The 20314-nt window shown below is 39.8% G+C and overlaps 1 protein-coding gene across 1 annotated transcript in view; it reads right to left on the bottom strand.

Annotated features, from left to right (window-relative positions):
• plcg2 (phospholipase C, gamma 2) overlaps nucleotides 1-20314 on the bottom strand; it is a 28717-nt gene that overhangs the window by 3951 nt on the left and 4452 nt on the right. The window contains exons 2-29 of the mRNA XM_017418868.3: nucleotides 17313-17498; nucleotides 16354-16503; nucleotides 15780-15873; nucleotides 15474-15521; nucleotides 14516-14600; nucleotides 14268-14348; nucleotides 14147-14190; nucleotides 13979-14051; nucleotides 13175-13276; nucleotides 12250-12368; nucleotides 11439-11524; nucleotides 11222-11339; nucleotides 10504-10672; nucleotides 10328-10426; nucleotides 9401-9487; nucleotides 9110-9279; nucleotides 8818-9018; nucleotides 8019-8141; nucleotides 7139-7319; nucleotides 6936-7004; nucleotides 6742-6851; nucleotides 6289-6385; nucleotides 6134-6206; nucleotides 5280-5452; nucleotides 3806-3908; nucleotides 1555-1758; nucleotides 416-555; nucleotides 211-319 (exon numbers count right to left, since the gene is read on the bottom strand). Of these exons, the coding sequence (XP_017274357.1) occupies nucleotides 211-319; nucleotides 416-555; nucleotides 1555-1758; nucleotides 3806-3908; nucleotides 5280-5452; nucleotides 6134-6206; nucleotides 6289-6385; nucleotides 6742-6851; nucleotides 6936-7004; nucleotides 7139-7319; nucleotides 8019-8141; nucleotides 8818-9018; nucleotides 9110-9279; nucleotides 9401-9487; nucleotides 10328-10426; nucleotides 10504-10672; nucleotides 11222-11339; nucleotides 11439-11524; nucleotides 12250-12368; nucleotides 13175-13276; nucleotides 13979-14051; nucleotides 14147-14190; nucleotides 14268-14348; nucleotides 14516-14600; nucleotides 15474-15521; nucleotides 15780-15873; nucleotides 16354-16503; nucleotides 17313-17496 (3292 nt within the window). The 5' untranslated portion in view covers nucleotides 17497-17498. The remainder of the gene's footprint in view (nucleotides 1-210; nucleotides 320-415; nucleotides 556-1554; nucleotides 1759-3805; nucleotides 3909-5279; nucleotides 5453-6133; nucleotides 6207-6288; nucleotides 6386-6741; nucleotides 6852-6935; nucleotides 7005-7138; nucleotides 7320-8018; nucleotides 8142-8817; nucleotides 9019-9109; nucleotides 9280-9400; nucleotides 9488-10327; nucleotides 10427-10503; nucleotides 10673-11221; nucleotides 11340-11438; nucleotides 11525-12249; nucleotides 12369-13174; nucleotides 13277-13978; nucleotides 14052-14146; nucleotides 14191-14267; nucleotides 14349-14515; nucleotides 14601-15473; nucleotides 15522-15779; nucleotides 15874-16353; nucleotides 16504-17312; nucleotides 17499-20314) is intronic.

Raw genomic sequence — 20314 nt, 5'->3', positions numbered from 1 at the left:
TCTCCAAATTGCGACTGATGCTTTTGGTTTCGTTGTGCTGACAGGGACAGAGGGTTGGAGACGATCAGCTGGCAGCATTTATTAAATCTGACAAACGCCTCATGTTCAAAACACAGAATACTCAGTTTGTCACGTCCTGAAGGACGTGTGTGTGTGTGTATCCTGCAAGATACCTGCAGCGGTTACAGCCCTCCTCCTCAAACCACTTACGATAAACGATGGTCTTGAACTTCTCCTCTGTGTGTCCACACAGCTCAATCTCCACGAAGGGGCTGACGATGCTGCGGCCGAGCTTAGGGAGGTGTCTGGCAGCAATCACCTGTGGAGAACAAACACACCTGTCGTCGTGAAGCGCTGCTCCTACAGGCAACATGCTGCAGGTACGTGTGTGTGTGTGTGTCTGTGTGTGAAACACCTTAATTTTAATGATGTACTTGATCTTCTTCTTCTCCTGGTAAGGATCGTAGCTGTCCGAACGCATGAACTCTGGTTGCAGCACGTACCCAGTGGATCCGTTCAGACTGAAGAGGGCGCTGTTCAGCTGCATGTACTTATCTGGGAGGAAACACACAACGTCTGAACCACTGATCGACACACACACACAGTTTCATTTCCCACTTCAGTCCACCAGCATTTACATTTTATTTAAAAGTGTAAGAATCAAACTCTCCTTAGAAGAAAGGAGGAAACGCGTTGCGGATTCAGTCAAACGGTTTCAATAATTTAAATATCGAAATATTAACAAGGACGATCTGTGCTGCCTCTGAACCGGCTTAGAATTTGGATAAAGTAGATTAAAGATCTATTAATAAATAGCCACTTAATTACAAAATTTAGATAAACACTTAAATAACTAAATAACTTGCATTTTGTCTTAAGAATTTGAATTGGAAAGCCTGACAGCTGGCAACTAAAACCTGTTTTTGAATAATAAAGGTCTCCGCCATCAGCTTTTAGAAATATTTAATCATTCTTTAATGAAAATTTCCTTCAGCTGCAAAATTATTAAACAGATCTTAGAAGTAGGGTTTGTTTTGACTATATTTTTTCTGTTTATTTATCCATTAAAAATCATTTACCTTTAACTTAAATAACAACTTGGACTTTAAGTTTCTTTGGATTCTTTTAGGGTATAAATTGACAATACTTTAAACACTAAAAGTGCAGAAAACAACCTTTTTGATGTGAAAATATGTCTGATTGACCCTGATTTTTCTCATATACTCTCATTCAACCTGAGAAAATTCATGAAGTTGTAAAAAAATCTCTTTTGCTTCTCTGAATAGAAGATTATTTCTGTATTAAAGACTTTACTAAAAAGAGGAATACATTTTTTGTTGATTTGAACTACACAGTAGATGCATTTTGACCATTTAACATTACTTTTACGTCACGGATTGAAGGTCGGTCAGCAGATAGTTGCTCCTCTTCAGAGTTCATGTCATCAATCTGTGCGTTTCTGCAGGTTTTCCTGGATTAACCCTATTGTTGTGTTTCTGTGTTGGTCCCACGGTGTGTAGAAGTGCCGGACGGAGCCCAGACTGGTTAACCTACCTGCCGTCTGGAAGTTGAGAGCCACCATGTGACATCCCACAGCCCACAGAGGGTAGGGGTCGTAGTTGGAGGACTCCACGCGTTGACCTTTAGGGTAGACGCGACTCAGAGCTTTACGGTTGTACTGCAGGAAGTCCTTGGTGCGGCTCTTCCCTGGTAGCTTGTTCTCCACGAAGGAGCGAACCTCTGTGTAGCTGTATTTCCCTGCAGAGAGCAGAAAGAGCACACATTCCTGTTTTTAACTGGTGACAGAAGTAAATCCTGCAGCTGGTGCACAAATAAAGGACTGAATGTCACAAAAACAGTCTGGGATAGCAGAGTTTCTTTACTTGTAACTTTATAATACCAAACATTTGACAGAAAAACCCTTTTTTACCGTTTACGTTGAGTTTCGTGTCTAAATTTCCCCCTAATTGTTGGCCTCAATGCTTAAAAGTCCCCAAAAGTCACTAAATTTAAAACCCAATTGATATTTGGGGCCAATTTAAATCCAATTAAGTGATGTTAGTTTAAGTTTTGCCCCAGTTTGAGTCGTTCTGCGATCATATATTGGACTATCAGAGCTATTCACAGCTCTCCTGCAAAGTTACTTTACTTACTTATTCCATATGACCTATTTTTAGATCTGATAACTGAGCCTTATTATTTCAGAACTTAAATCATCTCACAGTGTAGCATTTAGCAGCTGCCTGTGTTGCTTTGCATCCATTCTATAGCAGCAGTCGCCTGTTTAAACAGCTGTGGTTTGGATGCACAGTTGTAACACAGGAAACTGTCTGGTCTTAGGAAACTATCTGGTCTTTAGTTGTCTTTTTGGTTACATCCTGTTTGTTTAACAATGTATGGAGTAAAAAGACAAAAGAAAAAAGTAAAAGTAGGTGACAGTTATTCTTCTGTGGAAAAGACGGGCGGCTGCTCAGTTTATGATGGAAAAAATGAGTCCAGAGGTGCAAACTTTGTCTGGTTTTCTCAATTTGTCTGAACACCTTCAGTTTCCTTTATGTTTCAGCAAAACCAAAGACTGATTTACATACAGCCGTGCTGAAAGCGATGGTTACTTCTCTGTTATAATGAGAATGAGGCAAAAACAGTCGGGTTTTCACAGTGAGTGTGATGTAACTGCGTTCAACCTGCCTTCAGCATGAAGAAGAGGTTCCCCTTTTTTTTTCTTCATAAAATGGCACCCTGCTCACTTTTACCAACCATGTTTACTGTTCTACTTAAGTTACTCCTGCTGCATTTAATTATCTTCACCACAAATTAAAAAATATATCAGATATATCAGAGCATCGTTGTGGCAGCAAACAATCTGCCAACTAAAGATAAAAGGTCTAAAATTACAAATTATATCTGCCTACAACAAATTCTATGTTGTTATTGTCAGTATAAGGTTTTAAATCCCAGCAGTAAATTTAACCCTGACATGCACACAGTGAACATGTTCAGTATAGAAGTACAAAACTCTGAGAGAGGATTATTTAAATGAGTCGTGCAGACGGAGTTAATAAGCTTCAAATTTGTTTTTATTGCAAAAAAAAATAATCTATTACCATTTGTGCTACATATGTGATGAGTTGCTGTGGGAAGGGAGTTAATAACAATGTAAGAAGGTGGAGTCTCTCCTAAATTTATTTCTAGTGCCATAAAAATATGTTATCAGAAGATATCCTAGTCCAGCCAGATTAAGTCTCTGAAGAGTCGTGAAATACAAGCTAACTGCTCTGTAGGTTTCATTTTGTACAGTTTTATAATCGTTTGTTTTGTTTTCACTGATGCTATTTGCTAAGTCAGGACAAAATAAAGCCGTATCCTGAGAGAGGCGTGCCGTAACCACACCACACATAAAAATCTGAGATAAAGTCACTTATCATCACTTTACAGCGCTGAGAAACCTTTGATCGTAGCATTAATGCAGATTATTTATTCAGACTACACACCCAACTAACAGCAGACTTATTATTATTAATAAAAGTATTTTGTAGATGAGTGACTGTCTGCTGCCACCTTCTTACGAGCTGCACCTACACAACATCAAGCACGTGGTTTTAATGTTGTGGCCAAACTGATTTATTCATACAGTTTCTTGCACAACTGTAGCTTCACAAATTTGTGGTTCGACCTGAAAGGTTCAGATTTTTTAAATAAATGACCCGACCCATCATCAGCTACAACATCTGTCTGTGAATGCTGGAAAAGAAGCTCTTTTGGGTGATTTTGTGTACAGTTTGCACAGCTGGGTGTGTGTGTTTACCGAAGCGGTCCTTCTCTTTGCTGCGTGGCTGACAGTAGACCACCAGGTCTGACATCTCCATGGCGACCTCTGCCTTCTTCTCCACTTCCTCCTGCTGTTTCATCTGAGTTTGGACAGAAAAGCAGCCACTTCCTGTTTGTACGCTGACGCTGAGAGACCATCGGCAAAACAGTCGCATGTGGTTCACCGGCATTCAATGCATTCCACCGGTAGTGGCTACGATTGTGTAAAGCGTGGAAACCCCTCAGTGAGCTGGCTGTCACAGAAAGGCTTTTATCTGTCTTTAACTTCACGAACTGTTCAACATCTTAAAGGAAACCAAGATCATTTTACACTGAGAAAAATTCCCCTGAAGGAAAAATAAAAGCTTGTTCTGTTTCTGCAGTTCTTTGGTTCATTGTTTAACTGTTTATTTTGTGCCTCTTTGTTGTACTCTTGTAATAATTGTATATCCTTGCAGTGTTTGTACTTCTCACTGAAGGCATAGTGTTTTTTTTGTTTGTCTTTTCATTGTCTGTTTGTGTATCTTTGCTGTTTGGCACCTTTTGGAGTAACTAAACTTTGCATAAAAAAGTGAGAAATTTGTGAGAAGCCAAATTTGTGTTTGGTTGATTATTTCTTCATTGTAACAGTTCTTCTTGGCAATAAATCTTGTCCTTATGGAAAGCCTGTTTATTTACCCTTAAAAGGAGCCACATTTGTTAGGAAAATGAATTTGTGGGTTGAGCAGCAGAGCTGAACTTGTGGGCCGCGCCATGAAAAACTCGCCAAACAGCTTTTTCTGCTATTGACTATATTTATTTGTGTCCTTTATTGGATTGGATGATCGTTACGTGTTTTGTTTCCTAAGATTTCAATGTCACAAAGTAATTCCTTCCTTTAACAAACAAGGGCCTCAGCAGCAGGTGGAGGAACCATACACAGCCACAACAGCCTGGCAAATTCAGGAGGTAGTCTCTGATAAAGCCCGCTCTGTGGGGGAGAGCTTCGCCATCATGGAGGACAGATTTGGAGATATGGGAGCGCCACTGATTGCTGACGACCAGGAGCCAATCAGTCACCTGTCTGTCAGCACCTGGAGTACCGGCAGCTCAAAACAAGAGTCAACAGCCTGTTTGGCATTGGCAGAGAAGCTCTGGCAAGTAAAGTAAACAGGCTTTTCATTGGTATAAGATTTACTGCCAGGAAGGATCGTTACACCAAAACAATAATCGACCAAACACAAATTTCCTTACTTTTTGTGTTATGATTATGTTGCCATTCTGAGTCTAATTAACAAACTGTTGTCTCCTTGTAACCACAAAGTCTCTGCAGTTTGTGTCTCCCAATTTATGGTAGATGTAAGGTTGTGAGATGATCATGTCAAGGCGACATTTGGTGTAATGTTTGATAATTTAGAGGTTGTGTGTCTTGTTGTCCCGATGGAAGCTTCTCCTCCCAGAACAAACATGTTTACTGAGCTGGAATAACTCACCTCTTGTTTCTTGGTGTACTGTTTGCTTGCTTCTCTCTGAGTTATGTCCCAGGCCACCTGGTACCACTCAAACAGCTCCTCCAGAGAGCTCGTGGCCAGATCGAACGCCATACTATCGTGCTCCTTGTTCTGCAGGACCAACACATGGGGCATCCCGTTTTTACCGTTCTTCACTACAACGGAAGGACAAACAGAGGCCCAGAGGGATGAAACAGGAGCTACAAACCCTCACTGACATAAGATACAAATAAAAAAGACCAGAACTTTGTGATCACACATTTGGAAGGAGCTTAAGTAAAACAAAAAAGCTCAATTTAGTTGCCTCAGCTCAGAAATGCAAACCAGGTTTTTTTAATCCAGCAGAAACACAGAAGTGTAATTTTCTAAAAATATATTAAAAAAAAATGATTTGACGGCAGCAACACGATCAAAATAAGCTGAAGGAGTGTTAAGTATTTTTTTTTATCACTTTTTTCTACATTTTTTTCTACACAAGTTAAGAATTAGAGAATGATTGTTGCAGTTTTCTGAAAGTAAATAAATTAACTGTAGTCTATGAGTTTCATTATCTGCTTCATTTACAAGCATTCTTTAATTTATTAATAAGTTTCAAAGGCAGCGAAAAGGCAAATAGATTTAGATTAGATTAGATTTGAAAGAGAATATTTTTGAAGAAATTGAAGTCATCTTTGTGTATTTCTGTGGGGAAAATAATTGCAAACAAAGTAAAAAACAACTTTTAAAAGTGGAGAAGTTACAAAGAATCGTTACAGCCCTCATCTCCTGAATGAGCTGAATGTTTTGATGTACGAATGTTTAAAACAGCACAAATTATGAAGTATGTAAAAACTCACTGTTCTGGATGTTGCACTTGGAGATGTCCACAATCCCCTTACAGAGTTCTCCCAGCGGGTTGTCTTCCATGTCCTGTTTGAATACGAGCCACAAACATCGTTTAGAAACAGTGTTTGAGCTTCAGTGCGTCTGAAACCTGAGCTCGGATCTCCACCTGGGCTCTGATGTCCGGCTGGGAGCTGTTGGAGACTTCCTCCACGTAGTTTGCAGGAAAGAACATCTGTATCTTTCCCCCGTAGTCACCTTTCCACCTGACGGGAGCAGAACGAGACCGAGACGTAAGCAGTAACCGGATCAAATGTTAAAACTTGATGAACAAGGTAACTTTGAGACAACTCTCAAGAATAAATATAAAGATTTCTGATAGACCGGCTGTTTTTCTAGGTAAACAAACACGCCCTGGTAGAACGCATCTGGTCACAAAGTTTTAATCTAAACTTTGTGCAGATTTTGTTTATTGCTCTTCATGACTTTGCAACATGCAGCATGAGTTCATGCTTTAGGTCGTTGCAATGAAATCACAGAATCAACACGTGAGATTCTGGCTTCGCAGAATACTGAGCATCGTCTGTGTGACAAATGGCGCTGCTGCTGCGTGACGACTCACCACCCGTCGTTCTCCTTGGACACATTGTGTATCAAAGCTCCTTTGGTGAAGCTGAGCTCATCCGATCTAGTCGCCTGGTAGCTGTATAAGGCCTTCACTGTGTTTTGGGGCTGAAGGAGACAAACACGTAAACGTCAGATTGGGAGGATCCAAACGGGCGACGAAAAGCAAACGGAGCAGAGCGGCGTACGCACCAGGGAGGGCTCGATCTCGTTGGGCTCCACGTACGTCTTTGCAGCATATATGTCAGCACAGTTTTCATGCTGCGAGGAGAAGAACCGATTAAACACGTCAAACGCTTCTCGGCTCGGCTCATACGGGCGGCGGGAGATAACATAGGAAGAAATCCGATGAATGAAAGCTTCTTGGGTTTGACATCCCAGCGTCTGAAACTCACGTGGCTGAAGCGTTCAACCAGCTCAGGCGTGACCGGGTAGCGTAGCTTGATCTTGCGATACAGCGGCTTCTTCCTGAAGTAGTTGACCAGCTCCACGAGGCTCTCGAACTCTGTAGTGGTGCCCAGCAGGTACACGCTTCCCTCCTTCTGGATCCGGCAGTGTTTTACTTTCCCATCACCTCTGAAGGACGGAGAAGAAGAAGAAGAAGAAGAAAAAAGCCTCAATCTCCAACAAGATTACAGTTTAAATATTATGATGACAAGAGAAAAGTTGCACAATGTGGTGATGTTTGTTTTAGCTTGTAAACATAATTAAAAAATGAATCTATTGAAGCCTGAGTGGCATCAAATATCTGGAAAATAAATGCAAAAAGTTTAAGTTGAAGATGATATTGCTTCCCTAAAAGCAGCGTAGTTGAGAGGGTTGTGTGTTGGAACTGCTAGGAAACATTTATAATATTACTGTGGATACAGAAAGGCCTCTAAAAGATATTTTTTTAATCAGGTTTCAAGGACGATTCAAACTGATTGTTGGGCGTTGTTCATTTTACAACAGATTTGATTAAAAAAAAAACAAACACAGTGAATTTGTCAACTAGTCTTGGTGTTAATATCATGCAGTACTGAGACAGAGAGCCTGGAAAATGAACGGGACTGAGCTTAGTGGTTACCAGGAAATGAACTTTCAAAGTTAAACAAACAAAAAAAACAAAACTAAACTGGACTCAAATCAGTCAGCCTGTAGGAAGTGCTGTCATGACTGACAGATGTTGTCAAAAGCTCTAAAAGAAAAATGAAAACCACTAAAACACGCCACCAGACCTTTGTGAGTTCCTAGAAAACACGGCCGACTTTCTTGAATTTCCCTTCCTGGGTTTACCTGAAGGTGATGGCGAAGGAGTCTGGTTCTCCTTCTCTCTGCCGGATGAGGAAAGCTCCATCTCTTGGAATCCTGAGCAGGTAATCCTCAGCTTGGCCTCTGCTCAGGTTACTGTAGAACCACCTGCAAAGAACAAACAAGATCAGCCCTGATGTGCTGCCGGATTAGGAGCAGTCGAAGATTTACTCAGAGGCTCGACTGGAAGCTGAACGAACAGGCCGTTTTTTTTTTGTTTTACGTTTGTGCGTTAAACAGCGTGAACAGAAAAAGGGGAAACCGATCCTTCACGTCTGTTGGTGTGCGAAAGTAAAGGTGTTAAAGTGAAAGTGTAAATTAAAAGTCGCGCACGTGCAGCTGTTGGAAAGAAGCGTGGGATTGAAGAAGAGATGTAAATCTTTACCGAATTTACAAGTCAAAAACAAATCCCCCCCCCACTCCAAAAAATATGTATACTGAGTTTTTTTAGCTGTTAGAAACATGATGTGTGAAATGCAAACACTGACATTATGATATTTTTTGCATATTTTGTTCTATTTTATCCGTTCAGACATCAGGAGATGGCTGCTAAGGCTTTTGGTTTTTTTACTTAAATTGACAAATTTTGCATTTAAATCCATGGAGATCTCTTCTTTTCCTTCAAAACTTTGCTCTGTTTGTGTCTTCTATGCTACATTTAGCTTCTCGCTAGCCTTTAGCTAGTGTTCTGCTTCTTTTAGCTTTGGTTTAGCTTCACTCAGGGCTCAGCTTTCACACAGCTTCTTTAGTGAGTCTGAAAGTTTTCGCTGCTGTGGGGACGAACCCTTCCTGCAGATGAGGGTCTTGTTTCGGCACAGCCTCAGTGAGTCGCAGCTCGAAGTCCTGACATCGCAGAGGAGTTTCTCTGTAGTGCTGGATCAGAGTGTACACGCTGGGAAAGTGCAGGTTTGGTGTCAGGTAGAAGTAGTTGTGGCCTCCCTCCGACCCGGAGCGGACGCGACAGTGCTGGACTCTCCCGTCGCGCCTGAAGGAAATCCACATTCTGGGTGAAAATGCAGAAATCACAGCTTCCTGCAGCGCATCTATCGCACCATGAAGCAGACAAAAACAGATACCAAAACGAGAGGGTGCAGTCATTGGCTACTCTAGCACTGGGTCGAACCAGGAAGGTGCCATTTTGTCCTCCAGTTTCTGCACAGTAATTCTGGATCAGTCTCTCAGCCATCAGGCGACCATCGGGCATGTGACCGTGAAACCACGGCTCTGTGAGGTGCAGGTCTTGGTACTAAGAAACACAACATATTTACTTTTACTACATGAAAACAAGGAATATCTGTCAAAGTGACTGATCAGTAGTGGAAACACTACTTTCTGAGTGACTTGCTGATAAAAACTGGGCTTCTCACCTTCCTGGGATCTTCCTCTTCCTCCTCATACTCCTCTGCGTAGTACAGCTTGTCGTCAGAGATCACACAGTAGTGTTTGTTCCACCGCTGACAGAAACAGAGCAGGACTCACATGTTTACTTGTGCATGCAAAACAAGCAGCCAACAGGCAGCTTTTCAGGGAAAGGTAACGTTTACGCCACATCACGGAACTTCCACTAAATTTACCAGTAAAATGCAAACATTTCGGGCACCGAAGATTAGGTCGAATTAGACGTCTAGTCAGATGTTTTTTTTATTTTCTTGCTTTCCTTATGTTTCTCTGAACATAACTGGCACATAAAATATGTTTATACAATATAAAACAAAGTTTTCTGTAAGATTTTATGCATTGTGCAACTGTGTCTAAAGACAGGAGTTATAAATCAGCTTTAATTTAATTTAATTTGGAATTAAACCAAAGAAATCTCCCAGAACATCATCAAATTCTCTTTTCAGGATCACAACAAAAATACAGCCTTCACTATAAAAGTTTAATGTTTAAACAGGAATACATTCTCTGCTAATTGTTATATTATTATTATTATGGGACCAGTTCAGATAAAAAACTAGAGAAGCTGCGTTTTCACAGAAACGTTAGATGCAGAATGGTGCTGAAATTTACTGAAGAAACGCAAAAGTCTGGATAAAACTAAAAGTAACAGAAAAAGACAAGTGTTTTAAAACAGATTTCAAAAAGAACATTACTTCTTTAACTGAACTGAAAGTATCTAAATGTAAATCTATGAGGAAAGTATCGATAAATAAAGTTAGATATTTTGAAAAGTACAAAAGGGACAAAACCCAAAAGTCGCAGCACCCGTCTCTTGAATTAAATTAACATTTTGATATATGAATGGCTAAAATAGCACAAAGAATGCAGAAGTACTTAAAAAAAAACATGAGTACCTGGTCCACGGGGTCCCAGATGTCCAGGTCTCCTTGCTTCTGTCCCTTCCTGAAGTCTTTGGTCATCACCGCGCCGCCCTCCACATTCAGCTTCTTGTGCTGCTCGGGGACAAGAACGGAACTCGTCATCTCTGCAGCGAGGAGACGGCCTCCGTGTGTTCGGACGCCGGCGGTACCTTCAGGATGATCTTGCCCTTCAGCTGAGTGGGCGAGGGCAGCTGTTCGGCCATCTGCTCCACCGGTTCAGTCAGAAGCTTGTCTCCAAACACATCCTTGAAGATCCGCGCCATCTGACGCTGCTGATCCAAAGGACAGTGTTCCTCTATGGACAGGATCAACGGGAAACTGAAACACAGGACAACTGTGTTCTTACATTATCACCCACATTTTCCAGTTGGAGAACTGATGGTAGAACTACAAGAAGGTTAATAACAGGAACAGAAATAATGTGGCACGCCATAATTAGACATGAAATATGTCATTTTGTAGATGACTCTCAGCTTCTAAGACATCAAATTTTAGCTCAATGTCTGTAAAACTGACTGAGATTTAATTGTTTTCCTGTTCAATGAAGTTGCATAGCTGCAGCAGCCATCTTGAAAGGTTGTTTTGTTTTTTTAAATGTTAATGAGGTGTAGATGTACATCCAATGACTTCTTTCTTGGACTTTTATTCAAATCTGTCCAGCGGCTCATGAGATATTCTGCTAACGCTGCAGACAAACCAACACAAAATCCACAAAACGACTTCAAGAAGACAACAAATGATCTAGTTAATGCTGACAAAAAAAGGAAACAATTAGGATAAAATAAAATCAAATGTCCCCCACAGTGGACAGAGACAACATGTTGTTCCAGAGACGCAGACAGTCTGAAGGACGTTTATCGCTCTTACTCCGAGGTGACGAAGGCGTGCTCGTTGATGGCTTTGACCACATCCTCAAACTTGATCTTGGTGGTCCTGGACCAGCCGTGGTAGATGATCGGCTCCCCGGGGCCCTCCCAGCAGTCCACTGTATGCACACAAAACGGATCAGGGTTAGAACTGGGAAAAAAAGAAAACAGACTCGGAACCCGCGAGTGACACTTAAATGAATCGACTTTGTGCTCACGTTCAACACAGCGACATCCCTGACGTAAACTGCGAACGTAGGCCTCCGTGGACGACTCACTGCGCATCTGATCACCTGTCAGGTAGCTGTTAAAGGAACAAAACATCAAATATTTCATATTTTACTCCTGTTAGGTCTTAAACCTTTTAATGGTCTACATGTTAACCCTCACCTAACCCAGAGCTTTACAAACATTTCTCTAACCCAAAATATTACTGCAGTGGTTTCCAATCCTGGTCCTCAGGGCCACCATCCTGCATATTTTACTTGTTTCTCTGCTCCAACACACCTGATTTAAATCAATGGGTGATTAACAGGCTTCTGCAGAACATGAAGAGGTGATTTAACCTCTGAATCAGGTGTGTTGGAGCAGAGAAACCAGTAAAACATGCAGGATAGTGGCCCTGAGGATCAGGGTTGGAGACCCCTGTTTTACTGCTTCAAATAAAAAGCCAATAAACTCAAACACATTGACAATTTGTAATGTTGTTTTGAACTTTTGGAAGCATTCTGATGAAAATATGCAACTTTCAACCTTTATAAATTAAATGTAGCTCCCTGAGATCATGCGTTGTGACCACAAAGAGACAAAAATAAACGCTAAAAGTCATTGATTTTTTTTTAAAAAGCAGACACAAAACGTTGCTATAAAACCACAAATGGGGCAAAACAAATCCTGCATAAAAAAGCACCAAACAGTTATGAAGACAGAAAAACTGCTACAAGTAGATGTAATGAAGTTGTACAAAGCAAAGATACACAAACAAACACAACAGCTCCACATTAACACAAATTCTGGGGATAAACTGACGTGTTGTGCGAGGAGCTGATCCAGTAATGAGACAACGGGTTGTTCATGTCCAGGTTGTTGATCTTTGAGAACTTCTCGTCCCAAACCGAATTCTCCTTGGAGAACAGGAAACTGAGGAACTGGAACAGAAACTCATTAATATCAATTTAAACACTTGATCTACTAATGAAACCTGCTTTTATTCCTTTTTTTCAATATTTGTGACCCGTGCTTCAAAATGAGTCACAATGAGCTCAGGCTGCAGTGCAAAAAACGTAAAAATATTGCTTTTTGCTGTAATAAAAAAATTGAATTAGCAAATATTTGTCCCAATCTACCTTCAAATCAAAGTTTTCCAACAGGTATGTTTCCAGAAGTGATCCTCTATCTTATAATCTTCATAATTTCCTTTGAAATGGAAAATTAAAAGGCAGAAAATCCCCTAAGTTTAATGTTCGGCGTCACTGTGAAGCTCTGGGATTCCACTTTTTAAATATCCAGCCGGAGCTCACGATGACATCATTGTAGACCAATAAAAATTGAGTTTTTAAACCGGCGCCTTCGTAAACAAAACCAGCATGTTGCCACGAGATAAACCGCCAAATATCAACAAACTTTGTTTTATATTGAAGCTTCTGAAGCGTAGAATTTGAAAATAATCACAACACAGCGTCAATTTCTCATTGTGACTCGTTATGCCAGCACATGTGTGTGTTTGGACCGGATATCTTCTGGCATCTAACAGTGGGTGCTGTAGCACCTTCAGCACCCCTGCTTCTCACGACCTTGCATTCAAAGAACAGGAAGTTCTTCATTTATGCCTCACAGATTTGCAAATATTAACTGCTAAACTGAGCTGGATATTAAGACTAAAACAGCTCATCATGGAGCTGAACTGAAATAAAAATGTGATTTAATGGAAAACCCAAAGACGTCGGGGAAATACCTCGCTGACGGTGAACTCAGGATCGTTGGTTTTTCTCATGGTGTCGTCAATAAATACAGTCATCAACTCTCTGACCTGATTCAGATCGTTCGCCCAGGCTTCCTAAAATAAAACAATGTGTGACGCCATGACGCAATTATTAACTGTAATTTAATAAACCAGCTGTGTTTGTTTCAAAATACAAGAAAAATGTGTTGAAAGCTCTTTTTTCAGGCGTTTTAATGTAAGCTGAAAGTAGCAAAATGACAGCTACAAGCTAAAAGTAGGAAAAGTTTAGCCAAATGGCTAGCTAAAGGTAACAAAAGATGAGCTAAAAGTAGCAAAACGCTATCTCAAAATTAAAGTAGCAAAAGGGTAGCTAAAAGCTAAAAGTAACAAAATACTAGCTAGAAGCTAAAAGCAGCAAAAGGTTAGCCAAAGATAAAAGTAACAAATGTCTAGTTTAAAGTAGCAAAAAGCTATCTAAACATTAAAATAGATAAAACTAGTTACTATAAGCTAAAAGAAGAAAAATCCCAGCTAGAAGAAATACAAGGTTAGCTAAAAGTAACAAATAGCTAGCTAAAAGCTAAAGGTAGAATAAAAAGATAAAAATTAAAGCCAGTTTTCCGAAGCAGATTTCAAAGTGAGGAAATCTGGATTATGGGAAAAAATATCTGTAAATAAAGTTAAATATTTTGAAAAGTTTAAAAGTTACAACAAAGCATCCGTCTCCTGAATGAGCCGAACGTTTTGACATAAAAACAGCTAAAACAGCACAAAGTCTGCAGCAGTTAAACTGCAAACAACGTGCAGCAAAGATACCTGCTGATCGTAAATGAGAAATCGCTGAAAATCATGCAGCAGAACAGCCGAGGCATCAAGTTTATCTGTGTTTCTGCAGGACGGGAGAAAAACAAAGTTTTCACATCTGCATTTATTACACTTTTTAATTAAAGCTGCAGAAGGAACGACGAGGAAACATGACCTCACCCCAGAATAAAAGAACAAGCTTCCTTCTTGAATTCATCCAGGATCTGAAAACAACAACAACCCGATAAGAATGAAACTGCTGCAGGAGAGCAGTGAAAATAAAAGAGCCACTCAGACCGACCTCATTCTGTTCAAACATGATCATGTTGTAAAATTTATGGAACTGCTCGAAATCCAGGCAGTCCTTCTTTACTCCAACCTCCTGTAAAAGCAGAACAGAAAATCAGCGTGGGGGGGAAACAACAAAAAACAAGACAAAACAAACAAAACGAAACGAAATGAAAAGCCAAACAAGATGTTGACAATCTTGACGTAGTTTGGAAGAGAGATCCGAGCGTCTTTAAGCACAAAAAACAAATAAAAAGTTACCTGTAATTTGTCTTTGAGCGTCCGAGAGTTCGGAGCTTTGTAGTTGAAGATTGGAAGCAGAGCCTTCAGTTCCTTCACGGAGATCCTGCAGAGGACAGAAACCGACATCAGCTCACCGACACAACTACAAACTACAAATACATTTACTGAGATTACTTCTTCTTCCAAAATAAAGCAGCAATCGATACACAGCCCCCTGTAAGTAAATTACTTTTTTGTTTGGACCAGAACACATTTTGGGAAAGCTAAAGTTTAGGAACATTAAGATTAAAATAAAATACAATAAAAGGTAATAAAACTTAATATTTAGTTGCAAAACTTGTATTAATTGTGTCTGAAATTTATTTTTACTTGATGAAATTTATTGATTGTTTTCATGCAACAAAACATATAGATGTAAATACCTGAATATAAAAGCTGAAATGCAGATTTATTGTCTAAAAATTGTCTTTTTTTTATCAAACCCAAATGTTTTAAAGTACAGCAATGACTTTGAATTGGAATGTAATAATGAACAACAAATGCTTTTCAACTATTAAAGGTTAATTAGTTAAAATCAGGGATTTAATAATTCAATTATAGGAAGGAAATTTGTACTTTAAGATGTACTTCCATTACAGTACAAGTACCTAATTAATTACTGATCAGCGGCTTAAACCAGCTGGTAAATGTTTTTTTTTTTTTGTTTTTTTTTTTTACGAAAAGAAGTAGAAACAAAATTTTGATTATTTAAAAGAAATAAATATTAGTAATAAAGTTTAATCTAACAACTCAGAGATGAATTTAAAAATAAAGGCTTTAATTTGGAGTTAAATCGTATGAAAATGTGTAGACATTTATTCATCACAAACAACTTTACTGTTAAAACAAAAACACACCTGAATGTGACAGAAAGAGCTTTGAAAATATAAAACTTTAAAGTTATGAAAGTAAACAGATGTTATTTGGGTCCACTTACATGTTTTTCTTGGTTTGATTGACAGAATACATCTGTTTCCTCAGCCAGCTGGAGAAACAACACAAAGGCATCAATTATCTGATCTAATTAGCTGCATAATTTGAGTGTGTGTGTGTGTGTGTGTGTGTGTGTGTGTGTGTGTGGGTGTGTGTGTGTTCACAGTCATACAGACGGTAACCAACGTCACTTTACTGAACAGCAGAGTTATATTTGTGCTGTTTAAGACTTTGCTTACATTGATTTTTTCTGGGAAACTGACCCAAAAAGTCACATTTTAGACCACAGATTTGGTTTAAAGGCGCAAACCTTTCTATGAGGACTGGAGTCGGAGCCGCCAGAGTCTCCTCCCTCAGCAGTTCAAGTCCTACAAGCCATTTCTGCGCCTCCTCAACAGAATCAGCTGGAGAGTTTACAAAAAAAATAAATAAAAACAAGCAGAACTATTAATACAAGCCGGCGTTCATCTCATACTGAAGACATTAGAGCATTTCTCTGAATCCCAAACCTAAAATAAAAAAGATGGTAGACAGATTAGACAGTTTAGATTAATAACAAGCCCAATCCCAATAAAAAGGAGGTGGCGTTGTGTAAAATGTAAATAAAAACAGAATGAAATCATCTGAACAGAAGCTTCCTAATTCTGCTCCCATCCAGATGGTGTTTTTGTCAAAGAAGGTCCTGCTTAATTCAGCAAGACAATGTTAAACCACATCCTGCAGCCTGGCTTCATTCTGGTTTTATTTACATTTTACAGAGCCCCTCGACATTTTTAGGACCAGCGTTGTGTTCAAATGCAAATCGCCTTTTTCCTGACAGCTGAATTATTTCCTTCTGCTCTGAACGCTCGCCTCCAAACATCAGGAAACCAAGCCCCCCTCACCTCCGAGGCTGAGGGTGTTCAGGACGAACTGGGAGCCGTAGAAAATGGTGAAGCAGGTGTTCTCGTCGTGTCGGTCCTTCCCGTCTTTGAAGCGCTCGAAGTCCTTAGAGTTTCTGCCCGGACGGATTTCCCTGATCTCGAACAGGTCCACTGGAAAACGCAAAATAGACGAAAAATCTCTGAATCTCTCAAACAGAACTATGAAAACAATGCGTTTAGATTCTTAATGTGAACTGTTTGAAACCTTCTTACAGATGATCTGTTTTCTTTTTGTACCTCCATGAGGTATTTATGCTCTCGCTAAGGTTCTCAGTTCAGTTTTCATTGACTTTTATTATTAGCTTTTTTTTAAATATTTCCTTATATCTTTGTGCTAAGAGTTCACTTAAAATACAATCCTTCTAAACTTAGCTCATGTGACTAATAAAACGATTCACGAACTCCTGGCAAGTGGTGGTTTTTTTGGTTTTTTTTAGAAAGAAGTCAAAAAAACCTTCAGCAGAATTTCCTTTGAACTGACATCACCTCACGTCTCCCGCCGCCAGAAAGCCTCATCACAAGCTGACAGTTTCATAAAGCATGACGTCTCCCCATCTTTTAGCCCCGGTTAACATTAAAGAAGTCACTGTTGGGGAGACAGTGGTGATGAAAAAAACAAAAAGTAAAAAATAAATAAATAAAAGGTAAGCCACCAGGCAGGCTGGTCGGCTCCGATATCGACCAACACGATGAAGTCAGCTTCAAATCTGCAGATGTGGAACTATCATCACATCCAGGCTGTAACCAGTCCTGCAGTAAACTCAGATTATGATTTATAATCCCAGTTTCCAACAGGACTTTACATTTGTTTCTGTATCATTGATTAAAGTGTCTTAACAGAAAGACAGTTCTGCCTTTCAGGAACCGAAGAGAGAGAAGAAGAATGGTTAACAGTATGATCCAATGACTAATTTACTCACAGACACCGTCGGTTTTGTCGGCGGTGCGAGTCCACGCCACCTGCCGCGTCTCCATGATGACCTGCACCGTGAGTCGCTCCGCCTTCTGGCGAAACACCGTCATGACCACGCCCATCTCCAAGTCCCGTTTGATGACGATCTTCTTGTACTCTGTCATCTCGCCCTGCTGCCCGAAGGACGCCATGTCTGCAAGACAACAGGTTCACGTTTCTCAGACTTGTGGAGTGACGTATGCAGATTAAAGTGCTTTGTTTACACTGAGAGCGTACCCGCATTTCAGAGCTGCATATCAGAAAATCTGGGAAACTGCTGGATTAAACTCCTTCAGGCGGCATAACTTAAAACATTTCAGGATAATTTTTGTTCATGTTTGACTTAATAGTTTGAAGTGAGAAACTTTAAGATTTAGACAAATGAACAGTTATTTGTTTAGTCATTTAGCTAACCTTTTAGCTAGCATTTAGGTACTTCTAACTTCTAGCTAACTTTATGGTAGGCAATTTGTTTTGTTTAGCTTTTGGCTACCCTTTTGCTGCTTTTCGCTTTTTGCTACTTTGAGCTTCAAGCTACAACTTTGCTACCTTTAGCTTTTAGTTTGCCTTTCTCTGCTTTTAGCTTCTAGCCAGCCTTTTGTTGCTTTTAACATTTACCAAGCCTTTTAGCTTGCATTTAGCTACTTTTAACTTCTAGTGGTCTTTATGCTACTTTTAGATTTAACTAGGCGATTTGTTTCGTTTAGCTTTTGGCTACCTTTTTTTTTTACTTTTAGCTTATATCCAGCTTTTTACTACCTTTTGTTGCTTTTAGCTTCTATCTACAATTTTACTACCTTTAGCTTTTAGCTTGCCTTTTTCTACTTTTAGCTTCTACCCAGCCTTTTGTTGCTTTTATCATTTCGCTAACCTTTTAGCTTTTAGTTAAGGTTCTGCTTCTTTTAGCTTCCGTAGCTCGAGGGAGGACAGAGCGAACACATAAATGTTTGACAGCGCATCTTTCCCTCTGTCTTTGTCCCCGGCAGGACAGCTATGCGTTGAGTTAACATGCCTGCAGGGCATCAAAAAGACACTGACTCTGTGTGGCGTAATCAGGAGGACTTTAACACACTTCCTCTAAACAAACCAGCTTGTCGTTCCAATCATTGTTTCTCGCCAACCGCTGAGTCAAGATGACAAAACAACAGGAGGAGAAAACATCAATCCTGAAATCAATAAGCCTGGCAGGACGACCTTTATTTCCTCATTTTAATGAACTTATTGGTCTGTGAAGGTCTTTCTCATTATTAATAATAATAACTTATTATTATCACATACTTCAAGCTCAGAAACAATCTTCTCTTTAAAATCTGCTTCAACTTACTTCAGTTTTGTCACTTTTAACATTTACCTAACCTTTAGCTGCTTATAGCTTCTACCTACACTTGTGAGACTTTTAGCTACCCTTTTAGCTAGCCTACCCTTTTGCTACTTAAGCTTTTAGCAAGCCTTTTACTTCTTTAGCTAAGCTTTTGCTGCATTTAGCAGGGTTTTCCTACTTTTATGTTTTGGCTATTTTCAAAATCTTTTTAGCTTCTAACTAGTTGTTGCTAATTTTAACTTTTAGCCAGTCTTTTTTCTACATTTAGCTTTTGGCAAGCCTTACACTATATTTAGCTTTTAGCTAGCCTTTTGCTGCTTTTAGTTATCACTTTTCATTTAGCTTTAGCAACTCAATTTCAGCTTGTTCTGTGAATGTCAGCAGCCGTTCAGCGCTCACAGTTTTACAGCATATTCACATTTTCTGGGTGGGATTAAATTGCTTTTCTAGCTTAAGGAGAATCCAGCTGTCGGCTCCAGAACACCATCCAGATCGCTGCAGATGTTTGTAAAAAAACACCAAGTTATTGGATCATTACTGTCCAGATTAAATTCATGTCTTTAGCTTCAGATGAAATGTTCTCCCTCCTCTCAGTATCGCTCCGTTCACAGGCAGCTTCGAGTCCAAACTGATGTCATTTGTGGTTCGGTATCAGAAGAAATGAGCCGAGACATTTTATCAGGCGCCTTGTATCTTCCCACACCCTGAGGTAAATAAAACAGACTTCTTCACCTGAGCTTCTTGTACTCTGTCCTTCTGGCAGATAAGAGCAATCCTGAAACTTTTTATTTTACCGCACTAAAGGAGAAAAGCTGCTTTTCTCTTGTAAGTAATAAGCTGCTGAACACAGGAACTGTAAAATCCCTGCAGTTTAAAACAGCTGTTAGGAAATAAAAAGCACAGAAGGCAAAAAGCTAAATAAATGTCCCAGCAGAACTTCACCTTTCCACACACAAAAACTGGAGGGATTTTTGTATTTCTGGAAGAGAAAACAAACCTTCAGTTTCAGGATTTTAAGGTTTTAGCCGAGGAAATTATCTTTGTTTCACATCTTCACCTCTTTGAGGACAGTGTGGTTGTTTTTGTGTCATCGGATCGTTTTCTTGCAACCTGCAGATTGCTCCACCAAAGTGTTCAAATCAGAGTCAAAGGCCTGAGGTCTGGACTGACCTGTCAGGGTAAGGGCGGCGTTATTGCTCCAATATTTGGGCTGAAGGTGGTTTTTGGGCATAAAACAGAGCAGGAGGCCGGTGGGATAGATCGGCGCCTGGTTCCTGCAGCTGCTGCTTGTTGAGCCGTCGGGATCAGACTGGAGCTGATGTTTATTTACTGACTTTATTATAACTCAGCTGGACTTTGAGTAAAATTAATGACGTTCCTCTTTTTACAGACAAAAGTTGTAAGGACACCTCATGCAAATGCAACGATACGGATCTTTTTGTGTCCGTTCTAGATTTCTGTCTCAGTCCATTTGATTATTTATCAGGCTCCTGCCTCTTATTGTTTCTATAAATAAGCTTATTTTACACCTTCTGCGCTTACTGTATTCTTTCATTCCTGATGCTCACATCAATTACTGGCTTTAGTTTAACGAGACGGAGTAGTTTTAAACGTTTTAAAATGATCTTGACAAGTTTTCTCTGCTAATT

The sequence above is a fragment of the Kryptolebias marmoratus genome, linkage group LG11 (assembly GCF_001649575.2).
Source record: "Kryptolebias marmoratus isolate JLee-2015 linkage group LG11, ASM164957v2, whole genome shotgun sequence".
Taxonomy (NCBI): domain Eukaryota; kingdom Metazoa; phylum Chordata; class Actinopteri; order Cyprinodontiformes; family Rivulidae; genus Kryptolebias; species Kryptolebias marmoratus.
The sequence above is the reverse complement of the archived record's forward strand: the minus strand, read 5'-3'. Positions and strand labels throughout refer to the sequence as shown.